The 23,077-nt window shown below is 40.7% G+C and overlaps 2 protein-coding genes and 1 long non-coding RNA gene across 3 annotated transcripts in view; 2 read left to right on the forward strand and 1 right to left on the reverse strand.

Annotated features, from left to right (window-relative positions):
• LOC123985142 overlaps positions 1-7,711 on the forward strand; it is a 16,329-nt gene extending 8,618 nt beyond the window's left edge. Inside the window, exons 2-3 of the long non-coding RNA XR_006828616.1 lie at positions 6,185-6,287; positions 6,630-7,711. This is a non-coding gene — a long non-coding RNA (uncharacterized LOC123985142). The remainder of the gene's footprint in view (positions 1-6,184; positions 6,288-6,629) is intronic.
• Positions 7,712-8,433: 722 nt separating this feature from the next.
• mchr1b (melanin-concentrating hormone receptor 1b) lies at positions 8,434-13,032 on the reverse strand. The gene is made up of 3 exons (XM_046072501.1): positions 12,621-13,032; positions 10,724-12,528; positions 8,434-10,504 (listed from the first exon to the last, which is right to left on the reverse strand). Exons 2-3 carry the CDS (start codon positions 10,782-10,784, stop codon positions 9,480-9,482), a joined length of 1,086 nt encoding a protein of 361 aa, XP_045928457.1. The 5' UTR covers positions 10,785-12,528; positions 12,621-13,032; the 3' UTR covers positions 8,434-9,479.
• grb2b (growth factor receptor-bound protein 2b) overlaps positions 12,530-23,077 on the forward strand; it is a 34,822-nt gene continuing 24,274 nt past the window's right edge. The window contains exons 1-2 of the mRNA XM_046072518.1: positions 12,530-12,719; positions 14,279-14,531. Coding sequence (XP_045928474.1) covers positions 14,454-14,531 — 78 coding nt within the window. The 5' untranslated portion in view covers positions 12,530-12,719; positions 14,279-14,453. The remainder of the gene's footprint in view (positions 12,720-14,278; positions 14,532-23,077) is intronic.

Here is a 23,077-nt window from a genome sequence, read left to right on the forward strand (position 1 = left end):
GAAGAGATGTTTTGTACCACATTCCAAACTACCCCTCACCCATTGTGAGGGGTATCTGATCATGCAGAGACCCCCTGTTTCTGCACCTCTCCAAAAAACACACACATCAGGTCTAGTTTAATAAATGATAAACCAACATATAAACTTCTACCTATAAAATACATCAGAGATCAATATAACAGAACACAATAATTTTGGTTACCCTGAGTAATACAAAAATCATACTATCATAATCTCTCTAGTCCCCCTTTTGGTCTCATGAAAATGAGACCAATCAACAACTATCAGCCCATAATTACACTGGGGAGTCCTCTCCTCCGTTTCCCTCTCCCAGCCATGCCATTACCTCCGCCTTGACCATTTGATAGGGAGGTGGAGCATTCTTTTTCTCCACCGCTGCAACTGTTGCACGCTCGCAGAGGGACCTGATACAAGGAATACAACAACAACCACACAATCCCACGCACGCAATAGTTATACTCACGTGGTCTGCTGGTTGTTCGGTACCCCTGCCTCTCAGAGCGTCCTCCTACCATAATTTTGGTACCACAATCATACATGCAATTAATGAAACAATACACACAAACCATCCCCTTTGGAAGAGCCCCTTGTCTGGGATGTACATCATTCTGAAAAACAATATCACACAAGATTATAATAGAAAATAAAACGGCACACAAAATAAATGAATCAAAGATATAAGTAAAAGCAAGCTAAATCCTTCAAGAATTCTGGGACTGTCCTCTCATATGTATCTTGGCAAAACCTTTCCCAGGAGAGTACTTATACCCCGCTCATCTGCTCACCAGAACCTCTTCCGCTATAAGTTAAAGGTAATGAATCAAAAAATGAATCAAAGGAAACAGATTAAAGTGAGATTCAATGTGTCTCTGAGTTCATTGAGTCTCTCTTATCTGTTCGAGGGTCCTAGTAGGAGGATCTGTTGTTGCACACTGGCTCCAATGGTACCAGGTTTCTCCTTTCCCGTGCAGCTTCACTGCATGCAAAGTCCTCTATGTCACCTGGTAGGGTCCTGTCCACCTTGGCTCAGACCACTTCCGCTTGATCACCTTCAGTAAAACCCACTCCGTGGATGGCGATGTCCCTTCGTCCGACACCCCTTTGCTGCTGCAACCTGTTTGGAGAAAGCTGACACCAATGCTGTTAGTTGATCATAATAAGGTTTATACCTTACTGGGCTTTCATCTGCTTCCTCAGTGAGCAGTCCAGCTCGCGGTCCCGGGAACTGTTGTCCTGTCATTAACTCATAAGGAGTAAACCCTGTCATTGAATTAATTGAGCTGCGGATGGACAATTGGTAGAGCTTCTACCCAGCTCAGTTTAGTTTGTGCACACACAAATTTTTGCTTTGATGTTTTGATTCATCCTTTCCACTTTCCCTTGAGATTGAGGATGATACACGGTACCAAATGCATGTTTCAGGCCTAATGCTTTCTCTACAGCCTGCAGGTATTTGTTTTTGAAATGTGTGCCATTGTCTGACCTTACTCTTGTACTGAATAATGAGATATTTCACCATCATTCTTGCATCGTCTGATTTGCAGGTACTGCTTCTGGCCAGCCAGTGTATGCATCCACTGCTACCTACAGATACCTGTACCCATTCACCCTTTCCAACATGTCTGTGTAGTCAATAATTTCTTTCCCTGGCATTTTTGGTAAGGGAAATTTACCCTCATGCGGTTTTATTGTTGGTCGAACATTGTATCCAGTACATATGTGACACTCTCTGATATAGTTCTCAATCATAGCTGGTAGAAATGGGTGCCACCAGTGGATTAAATGTCTTTGCATTGGTGTTTTTCCACAATGCGTCAACCTATCAGTCCTGGCGGTAACACTGGTCTCCCATCCGGAGACCTCCACATCCCATTCTGACCAATCACTGCGCCTCTTTCCGTCCACACAGTCCATTCCTGTGGAGACGCTTTCTGCTGTTCAATTATTAACATATTTAGATCACACGAAGGTAGCAAGTCATACAGTTTTCTCTGCTTGCATCATCATGTAGCTGGTAGTATACCCTGCTGTTCTTTTAGCTGCCTCATCTGCTGCCTGATTTCCCTTGGCTATGGTGCTATCTGCCCTATCATGACCTTTACACTTCATGACGGCTAGCGCTGTTGGCTTCATTAGCACTTCTGCAAGTCTCTTAACATCCTTCTCATGTTTGATGGGTGTTTTAGCTGCTAAGAACCCTGATCTGATCCACTGACTCAACTCCACCTGAATTGCTCCTACCACATATACTGAGTCTGTGTATTTGTTCACTCTCTTCCCTTGTGACCATTCTAAAGCTGCTATCATAGCTTGTAGTTCGGCTTCTCTTTCTGTCTGTCTCACCACTGCATATGCTGCTTTCAGTCCCTCCGTAGGATGCCTGTGGCAACACCCATCTGTGAACAGTGTTTCCTCTGGGTCTTTCAGGGGAGCTGCTTGCAAATCTTCTCTAACCTTCACATCTTTCTGCACTCTTTCCTCACATCTGTGTGGTTCTCCCACTCCCATGTTGTCTGCCATGCTGATGCCTTCATGTGTAAATGTTGGGTGCTGTTAAAATCTTCTCCAGCCTAATTTGCCTGAGTGACGTCATGGTGAATGCTGTTGAACTAACAAATGTGACAATGCTGTGTGTCGTCAGTACTGTCACTGGATGACCCATCACTATCGCCACTCCTGCTGCATGTCTTGTGCACGGAGGATGTCTGTCTTCAGGTGGATCTAGAGTTATGCTGGCATACATCAGCACCTGTCTACCTCACACTTTTTTCTGAAAAAGCACCCCAATTACTGTGTGTGATTTTTCAGAAACATCTGGAAAAAATGGTAACTGGTAGTACGGTATTGCCAGGGCAGCAGTACTGGTTAGGGCCTGTTTCAAAGCAATAAAACTGGCTTTGGCTTCAGTGGTCCAATTCAATCGGGCAGAGAGATTTCTCATGCCTTGCTCATTAACCAGGGCCCTGAGAGGGTGAGTTAATTCGCCATATGATGCCACGAACTGCCTGCTGTACCCTGTCAAGCCTAGGAAAGACGACATGTTTTTCACAATGAGGGGTTTGGGATGGTGCAAAATAGATGACAGGTGTGAGGGTAACATCCCTGTACCTTGTCTGGAAATGATTCTTCCCAGAAATGAAACTTGCTGTCTACAACACTGCAACTTGGATCTGGAGACTTTAAAACCACAAGCAAAGAGCCTAGAGAGCACGGAATGAGTCGCAGTCAGGCAGGAATCAGAGTCTGAAGCAGCCAATAATATATAATCTACATACTGTATCAAAATTACTCCGTCAGGGAGCTCAAGATCTGACGGCTGCTGTTTCAAAATCTGGTTGAATAGACCAGGAGAAAGTATGAAACCCTGTGGCACTCGAGTGTAATGAAACTGAGTAAGCTGGAAGGTAAAAGAGAAAATATCTCTAAGATGGTCAGCGAGTGGCAGACAGAAGAATGCATTGGCCAAGTCCATACATGTAAACCACTGGTGTTGTGGTGACAGAACAGACATTGCAGTATATGGATTAGGCACAGGTACTGTTGGAGTGGAAACAATCGCATTAATCCTACGTAAATCATGAGCCATGTGATATTTGCCAGTGTTCTGCTTCTATACTGGCAAGATAGGTGTGTTCGACTGTGACTGAGATTCCTCCAACACCCCTGCTGCTAACAGTCCCTCAATAATGTCTGCTATTCCCTCCTCAGCTTGTTGCTTATATGGATACCGTTTCTGCCAGATAGGCGTGCAATCCGAGAGGTCAAAGGTCACAGTTTGCACATAAATGCAGTGCCCTACATCTGTAGGGCCTGCTGACCATAATGCAGATGAGAGCGAATTTAACATCGCCTCTGCATCTTGATGGTCTGTTCTTTCCCTACCATAGAACCTCTCAATTTGTCTGTGTTCCAAAGTAACCTGATCTGTAGTGGCCTTAACAATTTTGTAAGCCTTTTCAGAAGAAGAATAAAAAACATAGGGTAACTGGGTAGAAACCCAGTCGGATATCGACTCCATGCGCTTACACATAGGGCCCAAATCCTTAGCCTGATGGTCTGAACTTATAGCTAAAGTGATATGGGGTACAGCTTCACCCTGCAATTTATACCATGTCATCTGTTCCTCAGTGAATTCAACAACCGCAGCCATGCCTTCTTTTCCCACCAAGATATAACTAGAATTAATATCCCACTTGAGGTCGATGATTTCATTGAAGAATGTCTACTGATAAATTTCATCCCTATCATAGAAAAGGGTCACATGGAGAGGGTCCAAAGGAGGGGAGTAGGGGTGTAGCTTTAGGATCCAAGGTCTCCAGTCTCGATACAGGTGCTGTATTCCTCCAGCACATGCAGGATCAGTTGTCAGTAGGCCCCAATATATGTCGGCCCATATTCCTGTAGCTGTAGGAGACACATCTGCTGACAGCAACATCTGAGAAGTTGATTGCATTATAGAGATCGAGCAGTTCACAGTATAACCATTAGGAAAAGTCACCACCAGCCCTTGAGGTCCACACAAAATGGATGCACCACATTTGATAAGCACATCTCTTCCCATCAGATTTGCTGGGCATAAGGGAGAAGAAATATGAGTGCATAAAAGTCTGCTTTTGTCTCTTTTTAGTCCCACCCTCAGAACCTGGTATGTTAGGATACTCATCTCTGATTTGCACTTGATTGGCTAATAATAACAAATTGACACCTGGGGCATGTTCAATCTATATTTTGCTACAGTTTTCGGATTGAATAGCATATTTCCTCGAAATGGTGTGAAAACGGTGTGCACTGGCCTTAGAAGTAAGTTCATTTCCTTTGGTAGTGTTTCAGAGGTGTTACCTAATCAGCAGCAGGCATAATAAAAAGGCAGTGAAGTGCACTTGCACAACAGTGTGTTTAAGGCACCACTGTTTCCACTTTAATACAAATTTTGCTACATTTTGTCGGGGCTGAAGCGCCCCTGGTAGCAAACTTGTAAATCCCATTATGGTAAAGGCGTGCACCGGCATGTACTGTGCCTCTGATTGGATTTGTCTGACGTTTACCACGTAGCCCCTGCTGAAAAAAAGTTTTTGCTGTTCTGCTGTCTTCTGCCAATTAGCTTGAAATTGTTAAGCCGTAATAATTTCTTCTAAATGCAGTCCATTTGTTCGCAGTAGCAAATCCATCATTCATTCATGAATAAATATTTTGTATGTTTATTATATCTGGTTCATTTGACTGAACAGAAAGGTCTGATGAATCAATGGTAGTCTACCCACTGATCCTTGTATAGGGAGATCTGATGCTATTGTTATGTTGAGTCATGGCCTTACTACCATTTCGAACACTATTTATTCTGTTCGAGGTGTGGCATTAAATTATAGCAAGTGAGCTGCCTTTGCATCTCCTCCATCTAGCAAAGTGGCTGGCTCATCTCAGTGGCTTACACTTTCACTGGATCTTGTTATGGTTAACAATCTCAAGCTAATAAAAAAACAATTTTTTTCTCACCCACCCCAACTCTTCCTATACTGTGAATAAATGGACTGCGTTTGTGCTATGAATACAGTCAGCATGAGACAGTAGGACTGGAGACTGGTTTCTGCCTTAGGACCAAACTCATTATAGCAAGGGTAATTGTTGTGTTTTCTCATGCAGTGATTGGTGTGATGACTGGTGGTGTTTTGTTATCCTGAGGCCATTACTGCTGTTGCTTTGTCATCACCAAAGGGTGTCATCATTCAAAATCATAGGAAAGGCAGACACCTGCTTGTGTTTTTATAATAGAGCATGAGTATGAAGTTCTGCAGGCCTATAAACCTTCACACAAAATGCCATAATCTTTAAAGTTTTTTGTTATTGCATTTATGTGTAGAGGTTTATGATGTCAGATAGCACTTTTAAATAAGAAAAAAAATATCAGGAATGATATATATCTTTTTTTACTCAATCATTTTGACTTGAAAGTGATGACAGCTGTGTAACGGTATGGTGGCCAGTGAGTGAAGGGCAACACTGGGCAGCACTGATGTTGTCTGTTTATTGAGCGGCTTGGGTGGGCTCAAATTGTTTTTTACGAAATTAAATTTGAAATTAAAACTGGCACACCAGCATCAAAAACAGCAACAACAAAAAAAATACCCTCGGTTTATGAAGCAGATTGATCTCTTGCTGTTCTCAGAAACAACTGCTCGATGCTGGAGAGGACTGCATAAGCTGATGAAAATGAAGCCCATATCGGTGCCAAGAAAATCATATCCTGAACCCTTCTCCGTGGAAATCAAGTTAGTGAAAATGGCAAACTGAGGGTTATGTGTCACAGACTTAGGAAAAACAAACCGTGTGGATGTATTGCGTACATTATATTAGGGACACTAACTGAAAATTGTTTAGACAATAAGAATGCACATTGTGCAAAAGGAGCTTCAAGTCATTACCAGGTGGATGTCAGAACAAACTCATATTGTTTTTTTGGCTGTATATTTACTGTCACAACCCCTTCGTTGTGACTCCCTGCTTAGTAATAGCTGGTATGTGTATTACTGTGGGTTTTGTTTATTTTCTTCCTTTTGGTTGAGTGGGGTGTGCTTTGGTTTTGGCTGTCTCTTCTCACCCTCTCTCTCCAGTCTGAGAAGTTGGCGTGGACCTGGGCTCTTGGCACTCCCCGCACCGATCTGCAATCAGCTCAACTTATCTCCATCCACAACTCACCAGCTCCATAACGACCGACTCCTCACATCTGGTCCCTGCCCAGTCATTGAGTCACTCTGTCCTGGCTGCCTACCTGTTCACTCGCTCCCAGCCACACCTGATCAGCCTCTGGACCCCGCTCACTCATTCTGCTCTCTGGGGACACACTCTGGGGAGTAGCCTACCTCCAAAAGCCCTGATTCATCCCACACCTTTTGAACAGTGTATAAACCGTTAAACTTACTGTAGGTCTGCATCCACGTTGCACCATATTATTTTTTGTTAAGTGTTTATTTTTGTAATTTACCACAGCTTGTGTAACAGTGCACCACTTACTATCCCAGGTTGTTTGTCTTTACATTATTAAAGTCTACAGCTAAGCATATGATAAGTAAACACACAGTCATAATTTAGTTTCAGTTACATTTAATTAGTTTGCATGTTTGAACATGGTTCAATTGTTTTCCTGTCTTAATACTTACCACTGTTTTTTTCCTTTGTTCAGTTCCACCATGTGTTCCACAGTTGTTTGCGGAGGGGCATTTCCTGTTTCTTGTTTTCAAGTAGTAGGGTGGATGACATCCACAGGCCACACGTAGAGGGTTTCTTTCCTCATAGGAATGTATCTTTTGGCTGTTGTGGTTATTTTTAGTAAATGTGTAAGGATCTCTGACCTGTTTTCGAATCATTGGGAGAGAAGTAAACTGATAATCAAGTTCCCAATGTTAAGTGATTTCTTTATAGTAAGGTTGTGGAGTAGATCAACCTGCATTGGAATGGGATGGGCTGAAGCAGTTTGGGTGTGAATTAAACACCCTCTATAAACAGTGGGATTTGTTTTTTTTGTGGGGTTTTTTGCTGCCAAGGGGGAAAGAGGTGAGCCTGTGTTAGCGACAAACACCTGCCTTTGTGTTAGCGTTGCTATGAGTTGAGTGAGTTATTTTCCTTAAGTCCTTTTGTTTGTTTGAGTTATCTGTGTACTGCAGACCACTTTAGATAAAATTATCACATCGGGGAACACATGATGTCTGTGTCTGCCTACTTACCACCTTCCTAGCCACTCTGGCCAGGATACACCACAACGTCTCTGTCTGCTTTTAGGTTCTGGTCTAAATTTCTGACGTTGACCATACTTCCACAGTACATCATTTATAGCACTGGGTTTGTCAGACTCTAGGAGCAAAATCTCCGGACTGAAAGAGACACAAAATAACAACAAATGATGAGTCAGCGTAGTCATTTGCCATCTCTTTGTGGTTGTTTTCTGTCACTTTGTGGTCATAATGGTCTGGAGCATGTGTAAGTCTTTTGTGGTCAATCTGTGTCTTATTTGGTCATTTTGTGTCATGTGATTGACTTCCCAACAAGAACTTCCAAATAAAGGGGATGAGGGCTGAGCTGCCTGTGTCAGAGGAAAGACTGGCATAAATGGCTAGAGAGTAAAAGTCCTCTGCTTCTATCATGGTTTAATTGGGGGCACAAATGTAGTAAGTAATTTAAGTAATTGTCTTGCTATTTCATTGATTAGAGGTATGAGGGGTTGTCCCTATAATTAAGTGATTATCATGTAAATGTCTTGTAATTCCGGCTTTATCCGGGGGGTTAAAAAAAATGGTTGATACTTGGATTCCTGCCATTTGACATTTGGATAAGCAGTAATGCTGAATCTGAATGAATCTTTCCACTGTGAAAAGCCAAAAAAAACCAACAACAACGGTGCTGCTTTCACCCTCCTTGCATACCAATTTATTGACAACAGTTTGTTGGTACTTCTCTTTAAATAGTTACAAGAAAATGTTTGAAAAGAAAGGTTGCAAAAGCAATTAACATTGCCTTTTTAACCTTCCAAAGGAAACAGGACCCTCCAAAGATAGACTGCCAATTATCAATGATACATTCATGAGACAAGTCCTTCCATTTCAAGCATTGGAAAGACATCCTGTGTCTCCTATGGTTAAAATCAAACTGTTGAAACACACAGCAACAACGGCATCACAGCATTACAAACCAAACAGTCAGATACATACAGTATAATGTTATTTTGTTCCACACCATCTTTACTATATACACTGCTTTAATAGTGCTCCACTGCTCAATAAAATTCTCATTCACAAAAATCATGCAACGACACATCAAACCGTTTTTCTGCCACAATATAGATTACAACATTTAAAAAGTGACAAACTGCAGTATGAATATGATGCTTAACAGATGGATTCCATCATACCGTTGATGCACAACTATTTATAAATGATATTTCAAATCATAAAATGTTGAGGTGCAGAACCAAGGTTTACTGAACCGATGGCTGAACCATGTGATTAATGTTATTTTGCATGGCAGAAATAACATGGTGGACTAAAACTTATTGTTAGTTTGTAGCCCTTACGTTTATTGTATTTGATACAAAAAAAATTCTTTTTAGCTCAGTTTTTAAATGAGACATTGTTAGAGAAAATTCTTCAGAGGTACAGCAATGATTAATGAAGTTGCTAACCGGGCTTTCAGTCACTCATTATGTTTTCGTGATAATTAGCATGTTATTTGTTTCCATTGTTGAAGGTTGTCAAATTTACCAAGTCTAAAAATCACATTGACCAGATAACATTTTCATCTATTACTTTTTTTTCTCATTTTGGTAAAAGGGTGACTCACATTGAACATGCATTGAATTCTCACCACTTATTCATTTTGTGTTCATGTAGTGTTTGCTGAGGGAATAACAGCCGTAAGTGGTGGCAAGTGGCAGCTGGCTGTGTTCATAGATGACCAGTTGAATGCCCATCTCAGTGCACAGCCACAGTGACAGGCAGCATGTTTTGAAGTAAATCCCTTGATGACTGCAAGTGATGAGAGCTGTCCGGTGCCATCCTCAGACTCATGCTGCCGTCAGCCAGAGCAGGGGCAACTCTGAAACCCCTGTGGGATGGCCGAATGGCTACAATGAACTGCCTCTTAAATGTTTCACTTGATACAATGTAGATAAATGGGTTAATGCAGCTGTTGGCGTAGCCCATGCTGATAGCAATGTTGTAGGCATACAGGAAAGCAAAGCTGGGCCGCTGTACCCCAAGGTGGGCCAGCTGCAAGATGTAGTAGGGGGCCCAACAAGTGAAGAATGCTAGGCATATGGCCACTGCCATACGGGTCACCTTTCTTGTTCGCACCCTCAGGCTGCGCTGGGGCAGTGGGGCAACTGTAGCTGACATGTTTTGGAGAATCTTGAAGAAGACCCCGCAGATGACCACCCAAGGCAGAGCAAAGGCCAAGAAGAACTGGTAGAGGGTGAACCAGTAGGTGTCTGTGGCCGGGTTGGGCAGCAGGAGGGCACAGCCGACTGAGCCGTCCTTGAGGCGCATGAGTCCTGTGTACATCCAGACTGGAGTGATGGAGATCAGAGAAAACACCCACACCAGAGCTACTGCTGCCCCGGCCACCAAGGGAGTTCGTATGTTTTTGAAGCGGATGGGATGGACAGTGGCCAGGTAGCGATCCAGAGTCATTACAGTCAGGATGTATGTACTGACGATCTGGCTGTTGGAATCTAGTGCTGTGATGACAGTGCACATGGTGGCACCAAAGCACCAGGAGCCATTGCCCACGAGCTGGTGAATAAGAAAAGGCATGCCGAGGAGGAAGAGGAGGTCTGCGATGGACAAACTGAAGATAAATATGTCTGGTACTGTTTGCTGGGAGCAGAACTTAGTCTTCTTCACAATGGTGTAGATTACAATACAGTTACCAAAGATCCCAAAGAAACAGATGACACCAAAGATGCTGGGCATGAGCACATTGTTGTACTGCTCACCCCCTGGCAAAAAGGAAAACAAGCAGAATACTCTGTCAGTTACTTTTACAGTAAATCCTGCTGCATGTGATTATTTTCCATGATTATCTTTTGTTTCAACTCATGTTCAAAAAAGGGCACAATGACCACTGATCCATTCTTAAAATCTGTACCAATTATTTTGCATTGTGACACAGTTAAATTCAAGGAGTCTCAATTTAAAAAGTGGAAGAAACAACCTACCTTCTACTAGATTCTCGGGAGAAGTGCAGGTCGAAAAGGAAGAATTCGATATGTTGTCCATCCCAAATAGACCAGTTTTGGTGGTCTTTCTCTAAAATAGTCTGCAGTTTTATAAATAATAATAGCCTACTAATAATGCAAGTTACATAGCGGTATTCGAGCTAAATAAGGTCCAGTTTGTCAGAGGGTACCATAATAACAGCAACATAAAAGGAATTAAAAATACGACTAAAAAAAGCAAACAGCTCGGAATAGTTTCAGGACTTGACAGCAGAGATGCAACGCCGCGCGCCTGTTTTCTGTTATCTGAAAGATTTCATCAGTGCACACGACAACTAAAACGCACCTAAAAAGAAAACCAGCCGACGTAACACACTCGTCACTCTATCTCTATCTAAGTCGGCAGCAGCGGACACTATAATGACTTTCATGAAAGGAGGCAGTATAATAATCTCATTTTGCCCTTTCCCCAGGGGACAGAGGTGATCTGTAGCTTTATGCTGTCAGGAAGTGAGGCAGAGAATTAGTTATCAGGGAGCAGCTACTGAGTAGGACTGACCTGAACGAGAGAGAGAGACATGGGTGGTTTTCTCTCTTTTTTTCTTAAAAAAAAAAAAAAGATTTAGCCTACCTGTCCAGCCACAGACTTGTCAAATACAGCTTACAGTATAAGTATACATGAAGGCACTGTGATACTGCCACACTGTATGATTTTAGTGACACTGTTAGCTCCATCCGATTTAAAAAAGATCCACACTTGTATTTACCTCACATGAACACTGCTCCTTTCCTATATATTCCTGTATTGGTCCTATGCGTCTGCCATTGAACAGCACAGCAGTCTGTTCTGATTTCCCGTGGTTCAACCGTTCCACTAGGTGTCAGCATTGTCAAGTTTTTTGATTGTCTCCGCTCCCACAGATGGACAGACCAGAATTAAAAGCAGATGTCCCAAAAAATGAAAACAAAGAAAGACGACAGAATATTCGCCTAACAATGGGTTCTGAAGTGGGATAAAGGTGGCAGCTAACACTCCCCCACTGACAACAACAGGAAGCGTATAGGCTACTTTTTATTGTGGGCAAATCATCTAGAACATCATCAAAATATTGTCTGAGGAGCGCGTGTGCACATCTTTGGCACACGCTTCATGTTGGATTTGTCAATAATATGATTAGTTTTTAATGAGCAGAACCAACAGAATTCCTGCTGAAAGCTAGTGGTTTATAAGGTGATTAAAACGCAGAAAGAGTCACTCTCTGACAGAAGCCATCAGGACTCCTGAACCTCACAACACATGTTTGCGTCCCCTTGGCTCAGTCACTGTGTAGGCCAATGCACGGTCCTGTCTACTTCTATCACCTGACCAGTAAAGTCAGATGTCAAGCACTAATGTGGCAACAGTCCCTGTTATTTCACAGCCATAAATCTTAAAGCAATAGGATGCTCCCACCATATCAAACCTGTTTTATCTGATGTTCCACCTCGCCTTATCTCATCCTAACTTACTACTAATACTACTTATTAGCCTAATGACTGATATGGTCTATTAGTCTATGTGATTCACCCTCTAATTGTGATGACACTGATAGATAGATAGATAGATAGATAGATAGATAGATCAATGTTATACAGTATATTTGTATAGCTTACTAATAGTATGTTTTAGGCAACTTATAATAATTATAGGGGATAATTAAAGCCAGTTGTGAGCGACAGTAACAGTTCTTTGGTGTTTGGTAGACAAGTGGAACAGACTGACAGGGAGGAGCTCCAGTCACAGCAGCAGGCAGACCCTCCCAGCGCTGTGGAAGGAAGCGGAAATACACGTCGTGAACCTTATGCTAGCAGCTACGTTCAGGCTCCTAGGACGGGGTGTAAGCGACATCAGACGTACATCGTTTGTTGTCTCTTCAGAGGAAACAGGGAGTGGATAAATACACGACAGGGGTTTCGTTTGTTACGGTGGCAGCATCGAAACGGAGTATCTCGAGTGGTGAGTTTTTCCCTGTGCGTTTTCTTGACATAAAAGTTGTGTACTCTTTCCTTTCACGACGCAGGCTAGGCAAGTTCAGGAACGTTAGCTTGGCTAACTGTGCCGCCGAGCTAGCAACAACAGCTTGCGCTATGAAAAAAAAAAAGGTGTTTTCTTCCCTTTCACATTTGCCAATGTGAAGCTTGCCTTGAGGCCTCGGGCGTTAATAAACGTGTCGTGTTTGTTTTAAACTCGGCGCTTGTTTTGATTATTGTCATCTTGAATGTGTCCGTTGTGGTGCATTAACGGGGGTTAGTTTGATAGTCTCACTGCATCGTAGTTATTGTTATCCGACTGTTAGCCGGTATGCTAGCTCCAGCGTTCTAGAACAGTGGGCGCAGGCTGTTGGCTGGAACGGATTCGAACCACTCGAAGTCGCGTGAAAACGGTTACAACGTGGTCTAGTGCTCAAAATGGCAAAGTGCTCACTCTGATGGTGAAACCTGATACTGTTCAGACAGTAACAAACCACACCGAGGTTGTAAATTGTAGAGGATTATTGCAGCCTACCCTGCTTTGGAATTCATCTTCCCTTTTCATTTACTTTTTCTGTATACCAGCGTTGCTTCTGTCACTGATGCTGCTTAACGTTAGTTGAATTGTTGACAGTTGTATTACTGTAAACAATTGCTTCAATCACATGTTAATGACTTACTATGTCGTTACAGTCAAGTGACTTTTCTGAAGAAGCGTCCTACATCTTCTCTATTTCCCTTTCGTAGCCAACTGGTCATCCGTGGCCTGATGATATAGATTATTTTGATTAAAAATGTGCTTTTGCAGATAATTTGGTATTGTTTCTTTGTCGCCTGGCCGGCTGTCAGACTGAAAAGAGTTACTTGAGCTGTATTAGTATGAACCCCTCAGAGCTGTACGGTAGCAAATTAGCAAACAACTTAATGAGATAACGGAGCTTTATCCGTTTAACTCAGCAGCTGTATCACTGTCAGCTCTGCCTAAGTAGGCTACTGACTTATCTGTTTTCAGACCAGGTGCTTGCCTGTCAAGAAAGTCTGAAGGAGTTGCCATTGATTGCTGTGAACTTTGCATCAATATAATCTCTTCCTCCTATGAATGCTCCCCAGAGCAGCAGCAACATAAAGGATATGTAGGCTGTAACCACTTTTCACATAGGTTTGCCATTGGACATGACCATTAGTACTTGTGTTCTGCATTTTAGATATTTTAAGATCTCCAGAGAGCAAAGCATACGATGTCCTCAAAATAACTTTTGTCATGATTACAGGAAATAAGAATATAAACATTTTATAAGCGCAACTAAGGGGAATTGACATTATTGCAACATACGGTGAAATCCTATTCACATTTTGCAGATATTCTTAAGGTTCAGACCAAGCAAATTCATCTTTGTCTTTGATTCAGGTCATCTTAATCTGAATTAGAATCTTCATGTCAAGCTATTTACATTTATTTCTCTGTAAAATCATACTCCACTGTGCAGTTGTTGTTCTACTCTACATTTTAGTCTGATAGAGTGCCACATTGTTTCTTGTTTGCAGGTACCTTACTGTAACCTTTATGTGAGGCCTAAGCCCTATAGGAGCGGGTCATAGACGGGAGGAGAGACTCGGGAGAAAAGCATCTGGCCACAGAAGCCTGGATAAGACTTTATTTTTTATTCAGTCCCTGACACACAGCTACAGCCAAGCAGTTCTCCAGCACGCAACAACAACCATGGAGGCCATTGCCAAATACGATTTCAAAGCCACTGCTGATGATGAGCTTAGTTTCAAGCGTGGAGAAGTCCTTAAGGTAGGTTGCAACTATTGGATCATTTAATGTTAAAGCTTGTCTGCATTACTCAAAATTATAAAATGTGGTGATGATGCTGTCGTTTTACTTCCTGTGTCGTGAATCATATCCGTTCTGTGTGACATGAAAGTACCATCAACGGTGGATAAAGAGTTTCAGGCAGTAATTTTGTTTTTATTAAGCACAGGGAAGTATATCTTTAGGATAAAAATCATCACCCAAATGAAGCTGCACTTAGTGTTAATTTAGTCCTGTGTCAAATGTCCTTGTTAGTTTTTGTCATATTTAGTCCACTGTATACTTTTTTTTTTTTTAGTTAGGTTATAGTTGACTAACAGTCTGGGTATTTTAGGCTGATTTTAGTCAAAAGAAAATCTAAAGTATTTAAGTCTAGTTTTAGTTATTAACCATCATTTTAGTCTTTTCTAACTCTTTAGTATAATTTTGATTAGCATTTTGGTCAATCTGCTCTAACCAAAATAGAGAGATGATTCGAATGTTTTTATTGCAAAGGAGACATTAACTTACACATTTAAAAAAACAAAAAGATCGGTAAGAAAAATATGTGTAGCTTAAAATCCAAAACACTACTACGTCATGTGACGGCACACATGGTAATTACAACAGAGCAACATTGCGTGATAGTCAAATATTCTAAAGGAGCAATGCTTGTGTTACACTGCAGAAGGCCCACGCACTAAAGAAGCAAAAGATGCAAGGTTTTTGTTCCATTATGAACCACCTAAAGTGCTCTCCAGGCCTGCCCAGCTCCCCAGGCATGAGAAGCTTATTCAAAGCCTTATGCTTTCTGGTTGCCTGAAAAGCGTTTGTCATTCTCCGACCTTGATGAGTTAGCTGAGATATTAGAAAGTACATACTGCAATTTTCCTACATAGTAATTCTCTTTGGATTTAAATGCAATCATCCTAATCCTCTCTGTTTAGAGAGATGGACAGGATGGAGAGGCAAGAGTGCAGAAAATTAGATAAACTTTCATATTTCCTAATTTTCTATAGATAAATACCCAGTTTAAAACATCCATTTTGATGATGCATGACTTTAAGAATTCCCTTTTCCTCCCTGTGGCTCTAAGGTCACTCCTTTTATTTTACCAAAAAAGACTGCCTACAGTTAAGATGGTTCTCAGAAACGCTGCTTTTAAGCTGACGGAGAACAGACTGAATAGTCCCTTTTGTAAAAGATACATTTCTCAAGGACCACACCGCTGTGTGTATTATTTTCTACGTAACCTTCCAACTTGTTTTGATCATAACAAGAAATGGTTATTACGGGCAACATCTGCTTTGCAAGACCTGGGTAGGTGGAAAGTGATTATGATGCAACATAACACACGCCATTGTGTATTAAATGATATTGGCTTTGTTTTTTTTGCTACAAAGTTAATTATATAGTTTCGCAAATGAACGTTGCCGCCATTATTACTAAGCTCAGGACTAATGTAGATAGTAGAGCAAGAGATTGCTCCATAGCACAACGGTAGCTGGTGAAAAGGGATCAGCAGTGACCAGGTACCAAACACACTGAGAGTTTTACTGTTCCCCTCACAAAATCTTTACTCTGAAGAACCTTATGCTTTTCGCTCCATGTGAGATGAGACTGTGCTAATGGTTCGGTAGCATACAAGGCTGCTTAACGACAGTTTGCACCAATGGGATGAAGTACTTAGATTTGAACAAATAATCATATGATATGCTGTGTATGTAATATGAATGTCAGCTGTCGTGGATAAGTTGACTGTTCTGTCAGGGGATGAGTGCTGTTTTTTCCCCCTGAATAAGAGATTTCAGTTTAAAGTTTTAAAAAAATTGCTTATCTCATCGGGGGGGCCTACTTTGAGAGAGAGGTGGGTGAAGAAAGTCAGCTTAGGAAAGACTCAGCTAAATATGAGGTCTTATTAAATTTGCATTTGAGAAGAGAAAGTAATGTACTTTTCCACTAATTTCAGCAGCTAGCTATCTAGTTGGAAATCTCAAGCTTTTTACCAGATGGCAGAGTTCCAGTCGAGATGTTAATGGGAAATACCACAGATGCTTTCCTTTAATTCACATAATTAAAAATGAGATGTGCATATTGGTGCCTGGGAAATTCAGAATAAGCTGAATATTCTGTGAGATGTTTTATAATAGCTTAAGTTCTGCTTATTTTTGCAACATCTTAAAAGCTTAAATTGTACTTCTCAGTTCCCCATATGTTTAACGTGCTGTTGCTCTCAATTCTTGATATTTTTTTTTTTTTTTTTATCACAGAAGCTCTGTCCCCCAGAGCATCTGCATGTGTGGCTACATAGAAACCATGAGGCAGATGTTGAGTCATTTTACATTCATGACTAAAAACTAACCACTAAAGATTCAGTCTTATCATACGCATGAAGCTCTGCTTTGGCGCTGTGCCAGAGGTACAACTGATAAATCTAATGCCACTGTGTTTAAACCTGGAAAATATCTGACTTTGGTTGCTACCAGTGCTACACACAATGGCGTTAAAATTAAAGTAAGATATTCAAATATGCTGGCCTTACATATTTAACCCAGCTGGTGTGTAACACACTGTAAGGGCACAACTTTAAGAGCTACAAAAAATGTGTTCCAGGTTATTTCTGGACAGAGAAGTAATCTGTAATGAAATGGGGAAGGAGAGCCTGCACAAATGTTGCCTTGAGCACTGTCCATATTTCATGGAAATAAATTTTTGTCTGCTTTGGCCAGTTCACTTTTTGAGACCGAATGCCTATGGCTTATGGCATATATTTGTCAGATACCATCCCCCTTTCCATTTCTTTCATCCTCTTTTTGTTCCTCCTCAAAGTACTCATACATTAGTCACTAGTCTGAATATTTCCCCTCAGGTAACTTATGAGAAACAGGATGAAACAAGCTCCTGTCATTCACAGAAACACACAGGAACACAGGTGGACACACGCTTCACCTTATTTTGCATGTAACGAAAGTAAATACGCTGTCCTTTTAAAAGACACATTTTCTTTCATCCGCAGACACCATGAAAACGACAACATAAAATAAGACATACAGTTTCAAAAACACATCTCTCAGTCTCTCAAGCTAGTGTCTGTTGATAAACAGTCTGGAACATGAAGGCACAGCTGAAATGTGATGAAATTAGTGCTGGGCAATAAAACAATGACAATTATCATGATATTATTTTCCATAACAATGTATATTCGCTAAATATTCAATAAATGTTTGATTTAATTCATTTGAATCAATTTTTCAATTAAGATAATTATTTTGTTGAAGAAAAGGGACTAAAAGGATTTCTTAATTTTACTCATGCGTTTGGAAAGTGTTTGTCGTGTTCTGACCAAAAAGAATAGTTTAAAACCTCAATTAACCATCTGGTACCTTCAACTTATACTCAGGAGCAAAAATCAGCCTTTAAACTTGATAGAAACAACGATTTGACATTTATCGTGATGACATTTTTGCCTATATTGCCCAGCCCTAGATGAAATCAGATCAGAAAATTTTAAGTGTCACTTTGTCCATGTAAAAGCACATCAACAAACGTTATACACAAAGGTAAAACAAATTAAATGCCATTACCTTGTGTGCCTATTGGACCAAGTGTAGAATAAGGTTATTTTGGGGCTGTATGTCTTTCCTCTGCATCCTAACCATCCTATCCATCCAACCAAACTCTGGTCATGTGACCCATTAAACTCTACGTTAAAATAAAACCTACATAAAGAGAATAACATTTTTAACCAAACATTAATTTAAGGTTGTATATTTTAGACAAATGTTTTATCAATGTTACCCTTTAACATTAACATTATTAACGTTGAAATAATTTTAAATATTTTTTTTAATGGCTGTATGAACTCAAATAATCATAAATTTGTGACAAACATATAAAATGTCAATGTAACATTTTCCTGGAACAGTTACAAAAAGAGAAACAATTCTGCATATTTTTTTCTGCTAATGTCTCTGTATTACTTAATTAAAATACTTAATAAACATCGGTTTGGTCTCGCTCACTATCTCACTTTGCTCTTTGCACTGCAACAGATGGATATTTGGTTACATAAGTTTAAACATCAATAATACTAAACTAAATCCCTACCTCAATTGACAACATTACAACAAACACAAGAAGAAACAGATTTGCAATGATACAGTTGCTCCAGCTGATGCGTGCTATACTCGAGAGTTTAGAGTAGCACATCTAAAAGAAAACCTTCCTGAGGTGCAGTGTGCTCATAGAGGCTCCTTTGCTCCCACCAGTGCTGTCTGTCTGCTGATACTAATACTAAACAGCTCTGCTCTTAGGACAAAGGGTCCCTCTCATCAGAGAGGAAGACCCTGTTTAGGCTTTGCTTATATGTAGCATCCTTAACTTCTCATCAGTTTCAGTATCACTGGGAGGTGGTGGCCGTGTTGCTCTCTCTAACCCTCATGCTGACATACAGGAAGATCGGTTGTTCATCTACTCCTGCTTTCATTCACAATACCGTTATGGCAGAGGAATTTTGTGAATGTTTACCACGTTATGAATGATAATTTGTTGTAGATACAAACATAGGCAGTTTGGTATTGTGAACATTTCAGTGATTTTTAATTGTAATTTTAATAAAAATCTGCATTTAGTATACATAAATGAAAGGAAGTCGGTGTGGTTTGGTACTGTAGACATCAAGTATGATCTGCACCAGCAGTACAGTAAGTTACAGTTTGAGTGACTCACTAAAAGTCTCTATGCTCAAGCCCAAATATTAGGCAGCTCCAGCTCTGGCTGAAAGCCACACATCAGCGTTCCTCCTTGTTTCAGTTGCTTTTAGAAACAGCCTTTTATATAAGCGTTTATCTAATGGTCTGCCACTGAGGGGATGAAAAGGTTGCTTTGGGGACATGAAATCCTGTTGTGTCAAACCATTTAATCATCCTGAAATGCTTATATGCTGACTTTTATCACTTGTCAAAAAACCCATGTTTGTGAGTGATTAGAAACAGGACGTGCCAGTTTGTCCATATGAGAATTTCCCTTAAAACCAGCGCTCCAACCAATCTTCAGATAGAGCTAGGCAATAAAACAATGATAATAATCGTGATATAATTTAACAATATAACAAATGTTCAATAAATGATTAAATATATGATTTGATTTAATTCATTTGAATCACCAACAAATTAGCACCTATTTGTTCTTTTTAAGATATTTATTTTGTTGCGGATCAAAGATTTCTTACTTATGCATTTTTGCTCAAAATAGATTTTATCGTAATTGTTTTGGATTTTCTACCTCAGATTTTTTAAGTGATCCACTGTTTGGCATCAAGTGTTTGTTCTGACCATAAAGAATAGTTTAAAACCAAAATTAACCATCTGGTTTCTTCAACTTTCACTCAGGAACAAAAACCAGCCTTTAAACTCGAAAGAAATAATGATTTGACATTTATCGTGATAATTATCGATATCGAATGGTATGAAATTGTTTTATCTGGATAAGATTTTTGGCCATATCGCTCAGCCCTAAGCTGGTTGTCCAGACCAGGCTCCCTCTTCTTATTTTGCAGGCTTGAGTCATTTAGTTCTCTCCATTGCCAGTTTGTGAGAAGTGACGCAGAATGTCCCTTTTATAGCATAGACTCCAACACCTCACCAAGTCCATATGGACATTTGCTCACCTTTTAAGGAATCCAGTCTCTCTTAATGTCAGAGCCATTTAATGTTTCATACTATATATCTTTTATAATTAGAAGTGTGTGTGTGTGTGCTTTAATCCACATCTGACGTATGCTCCTTATCAGTAAATAGCACACAGAGCTGTTGCAACTACCTTCCTGTTTTATCTTTCACATGCAGTTTCAAATTGGTGAACTGTTAGAACTTCACTCTGAACATAGAGCTGGATTTGTTGTTCGAGCCTTTCAGATACAGAAATTTAAAAAAACAAAAATTGTGTGGGCTCTCATGTAAAGTATCTTACAGTACAAATGTGTGTGGGCCCATGACTAATTTGCATAGTGCAGGCTAGTGCAGTTTCACAATGTGATCTCCCATCATGCATAGACAAAAAAGGGGAAATTGCCACTGATGCTTAGAAGAGCTTTCTTTAAAGCTAACGGTAAACTGTGAGATTATCATTTTTTGTGTGCTATTTGCAGTCAAGGGCGTGGTCTCAGCTACAAATTTCAGAAGTTTACAACGGTGAGGTCTACACACACATTCACATACTTTTTAACATTACCACTTGATGTACTCGAGTTGTGTTGATGTGCAACAACCAGGGTGAAAAATCACATTGACTTCCTTACTAGCAATATCTATATAATATATTGAAGTTAGCTTTTTGGCTCATCTGCCAGTGGCAGGTAAACTGAGAAAAATCTACTGTTTTTTACCAGCCACTGTAGGGGGTGTGGCCTCATGGCTGCATAGCATGTGACGCAGGAGGTGAAGAGACAGAGACCAGAGTGAATTGCAGACAGTTTGATAGACTGACCACTGCTGAGTGTAGCAAGAACAGCATATTAGAGCTGGTAGTCAGCGCAAACCATCCATGAGGTGAGGTTTGTGTGAGAGTGGCGATACGTAGCCCTGCTGTTTATCATGTTAATGTTACATGGTACAGTTAACCAGTGTTTTGATATTTAGACTTGGCAACACCAGATATGAAATGTAGCCTACCTCAGAATCGCGATGAGATGATGACTCTAAATTATTACTCGTGGCTCAAATGCATAGATGCACATGTCACATCGTGAGCATGTATTTAAAACCAACCAGCCATATATGCAGTAACGTATATGCGGTAACTCATCCTATCATGAACTGTATTGTTGTTTGACCAGTTTTATAATAAAGTCAGCACTCTTCAGTGCTTGGCCTAGTCTATATTCTGCTCATTTTCTGTGTCAGAAAGCAGATCTAGAGGCAAAGCAGCAGGCATGTGGAGGCCGCAGTAGAGTCTGGCCATTGCCCTGAGCACTGTACACTCGTTCTCATTTCCTCCTTAAATAAATAAAGATTAACAGCCCTGCTAGCTGACAGAATTAGCTCCCATCAACAGATCTTTGAACCCTCCCTGTGTAGCATGATCTAAGATCCGCCTTTGCATCTCGCTGTTTCTACTGCTGTTGTCTACAGATTGAAAGCATTTGTTGTTTAAATTCTGTCCAGGTACTTAACTACTCTGTCAATATTATATTGCAGCCACTAATGAAATTGTACACCATAAAACTCTAATTTAAAGTCAACCCAGGAATTGAATGAGAGTTTGCTGATGGATTACCAATAGAGCAGAGGCTTTAGCCTCAGATACTGTCAGCTCACAAAAGAGAAAATGTAAACTATTACACACACACACTCTCAAAGAAATAGCATAAACATTAAATACTAAAACACTGAAAATTGGTAAAGAAGCTAGGAAATATTAGTACAGGAGTGCTAAAGAATGGTGAAAGGTATATTGGACTGATTAAACTGAATTGGCTCATCAGGCCACTGAATGCGAATATGTGACATTCACAAAGGTAAGAGTATTTTCCTACCACCCACCCACCAATCCTGCTGCCCAGACGTTTTCGGAGTCAGTTTGGGCTTTGAATCTGTGGTAAAGTTGTCTAGTCTGTCCCAACATCAGTGTGTCCGGGTATCTGCGTGTGCTTACCTTTTAATGCTACAGCTTAGCTGCTTTCACATCCTGTTTGATGTGTCTTCCAACCCCCAGTAATTTCCTGTGTCTCCTCAGCAAACTCCAGCAACACTACCGTGTGCACCTACAGTACTGAATTTACACAGAGGTGCACATCCCCAGTGATTTCTGACACAAGCTTTAGTGGTCACACTTGGAACAGAATTGTAGTCAAATGATTTGCATTCAACGAGAACACGCCGGTTTTTAAGTCACCCCGTGACGAACATATTGTTGTCCCTCTTGGGGAGTTGCGACATAGAAGAGGATGGAGCTTTCAGCTTCACTTCAACACTCTCCCTAGACCCCGATCCCTGCCGGATTAATGGCTCCCTCATCGCCTATTAGTGCTTAGGATATTGATTTCCCCTCGCTGTCCACTTGACCATTGAAGAGAGGAAGAGTTATATTGCCGCTGCCTTGTGTGATGCCTGAATGTTTTGAAAGACTCATAAGCCTTCATTAGTGTCTGAGCTCTAATCACAGATCGAAATTAGATTTTTCCTTCCCAAACCCTGGAAGATGAAGTCGGCAGCGGTTTTCTGCAGATTTTTTGACCGTCTGTGTAAAGCAGCAGTGCAGTATGTGAAGCTGTCAGTAAATCGCTGCTACGTTGGTCCTTGTGCAGTTTTTGTTACAGTTGAGACTCTCCCTACTTACACTGCCAGAGGCCTTGTAGGATCTCACTGGAGTCCAAGAGTCTGCGTGTGTTCAGTTCACATTTACATTGGAGCAGACAGTTTTCCAATTAAGTGCTGAATCTCTGGAGAGAAAGCTTAGATAAGTACATTTTTCTGACTCAGTTTTTTTCTCTTGTCGTTCTTTTGTCCAATTCAAACAGTGTCACCTTGTTGAAGTAAGAAAAACTTTTC

The sequence above is a fragment of the Micropterus dolomieu genome, linkage group LG02 (assembly GCF_021292245.1).
Source record: "Micropterus dolomieu isolate WLL.071019.BEF.003 ecotype Adirondacks linkage group LG02, ASM2129224v1, whole genome shotgun sequence".
Taxonomy (NCBI): Eukaryota; Metazoa; Chordata; class Actinopteri; order Centrarchiformes; family Centrarchidae; genus Micropterus; species Micropterus dolomieu.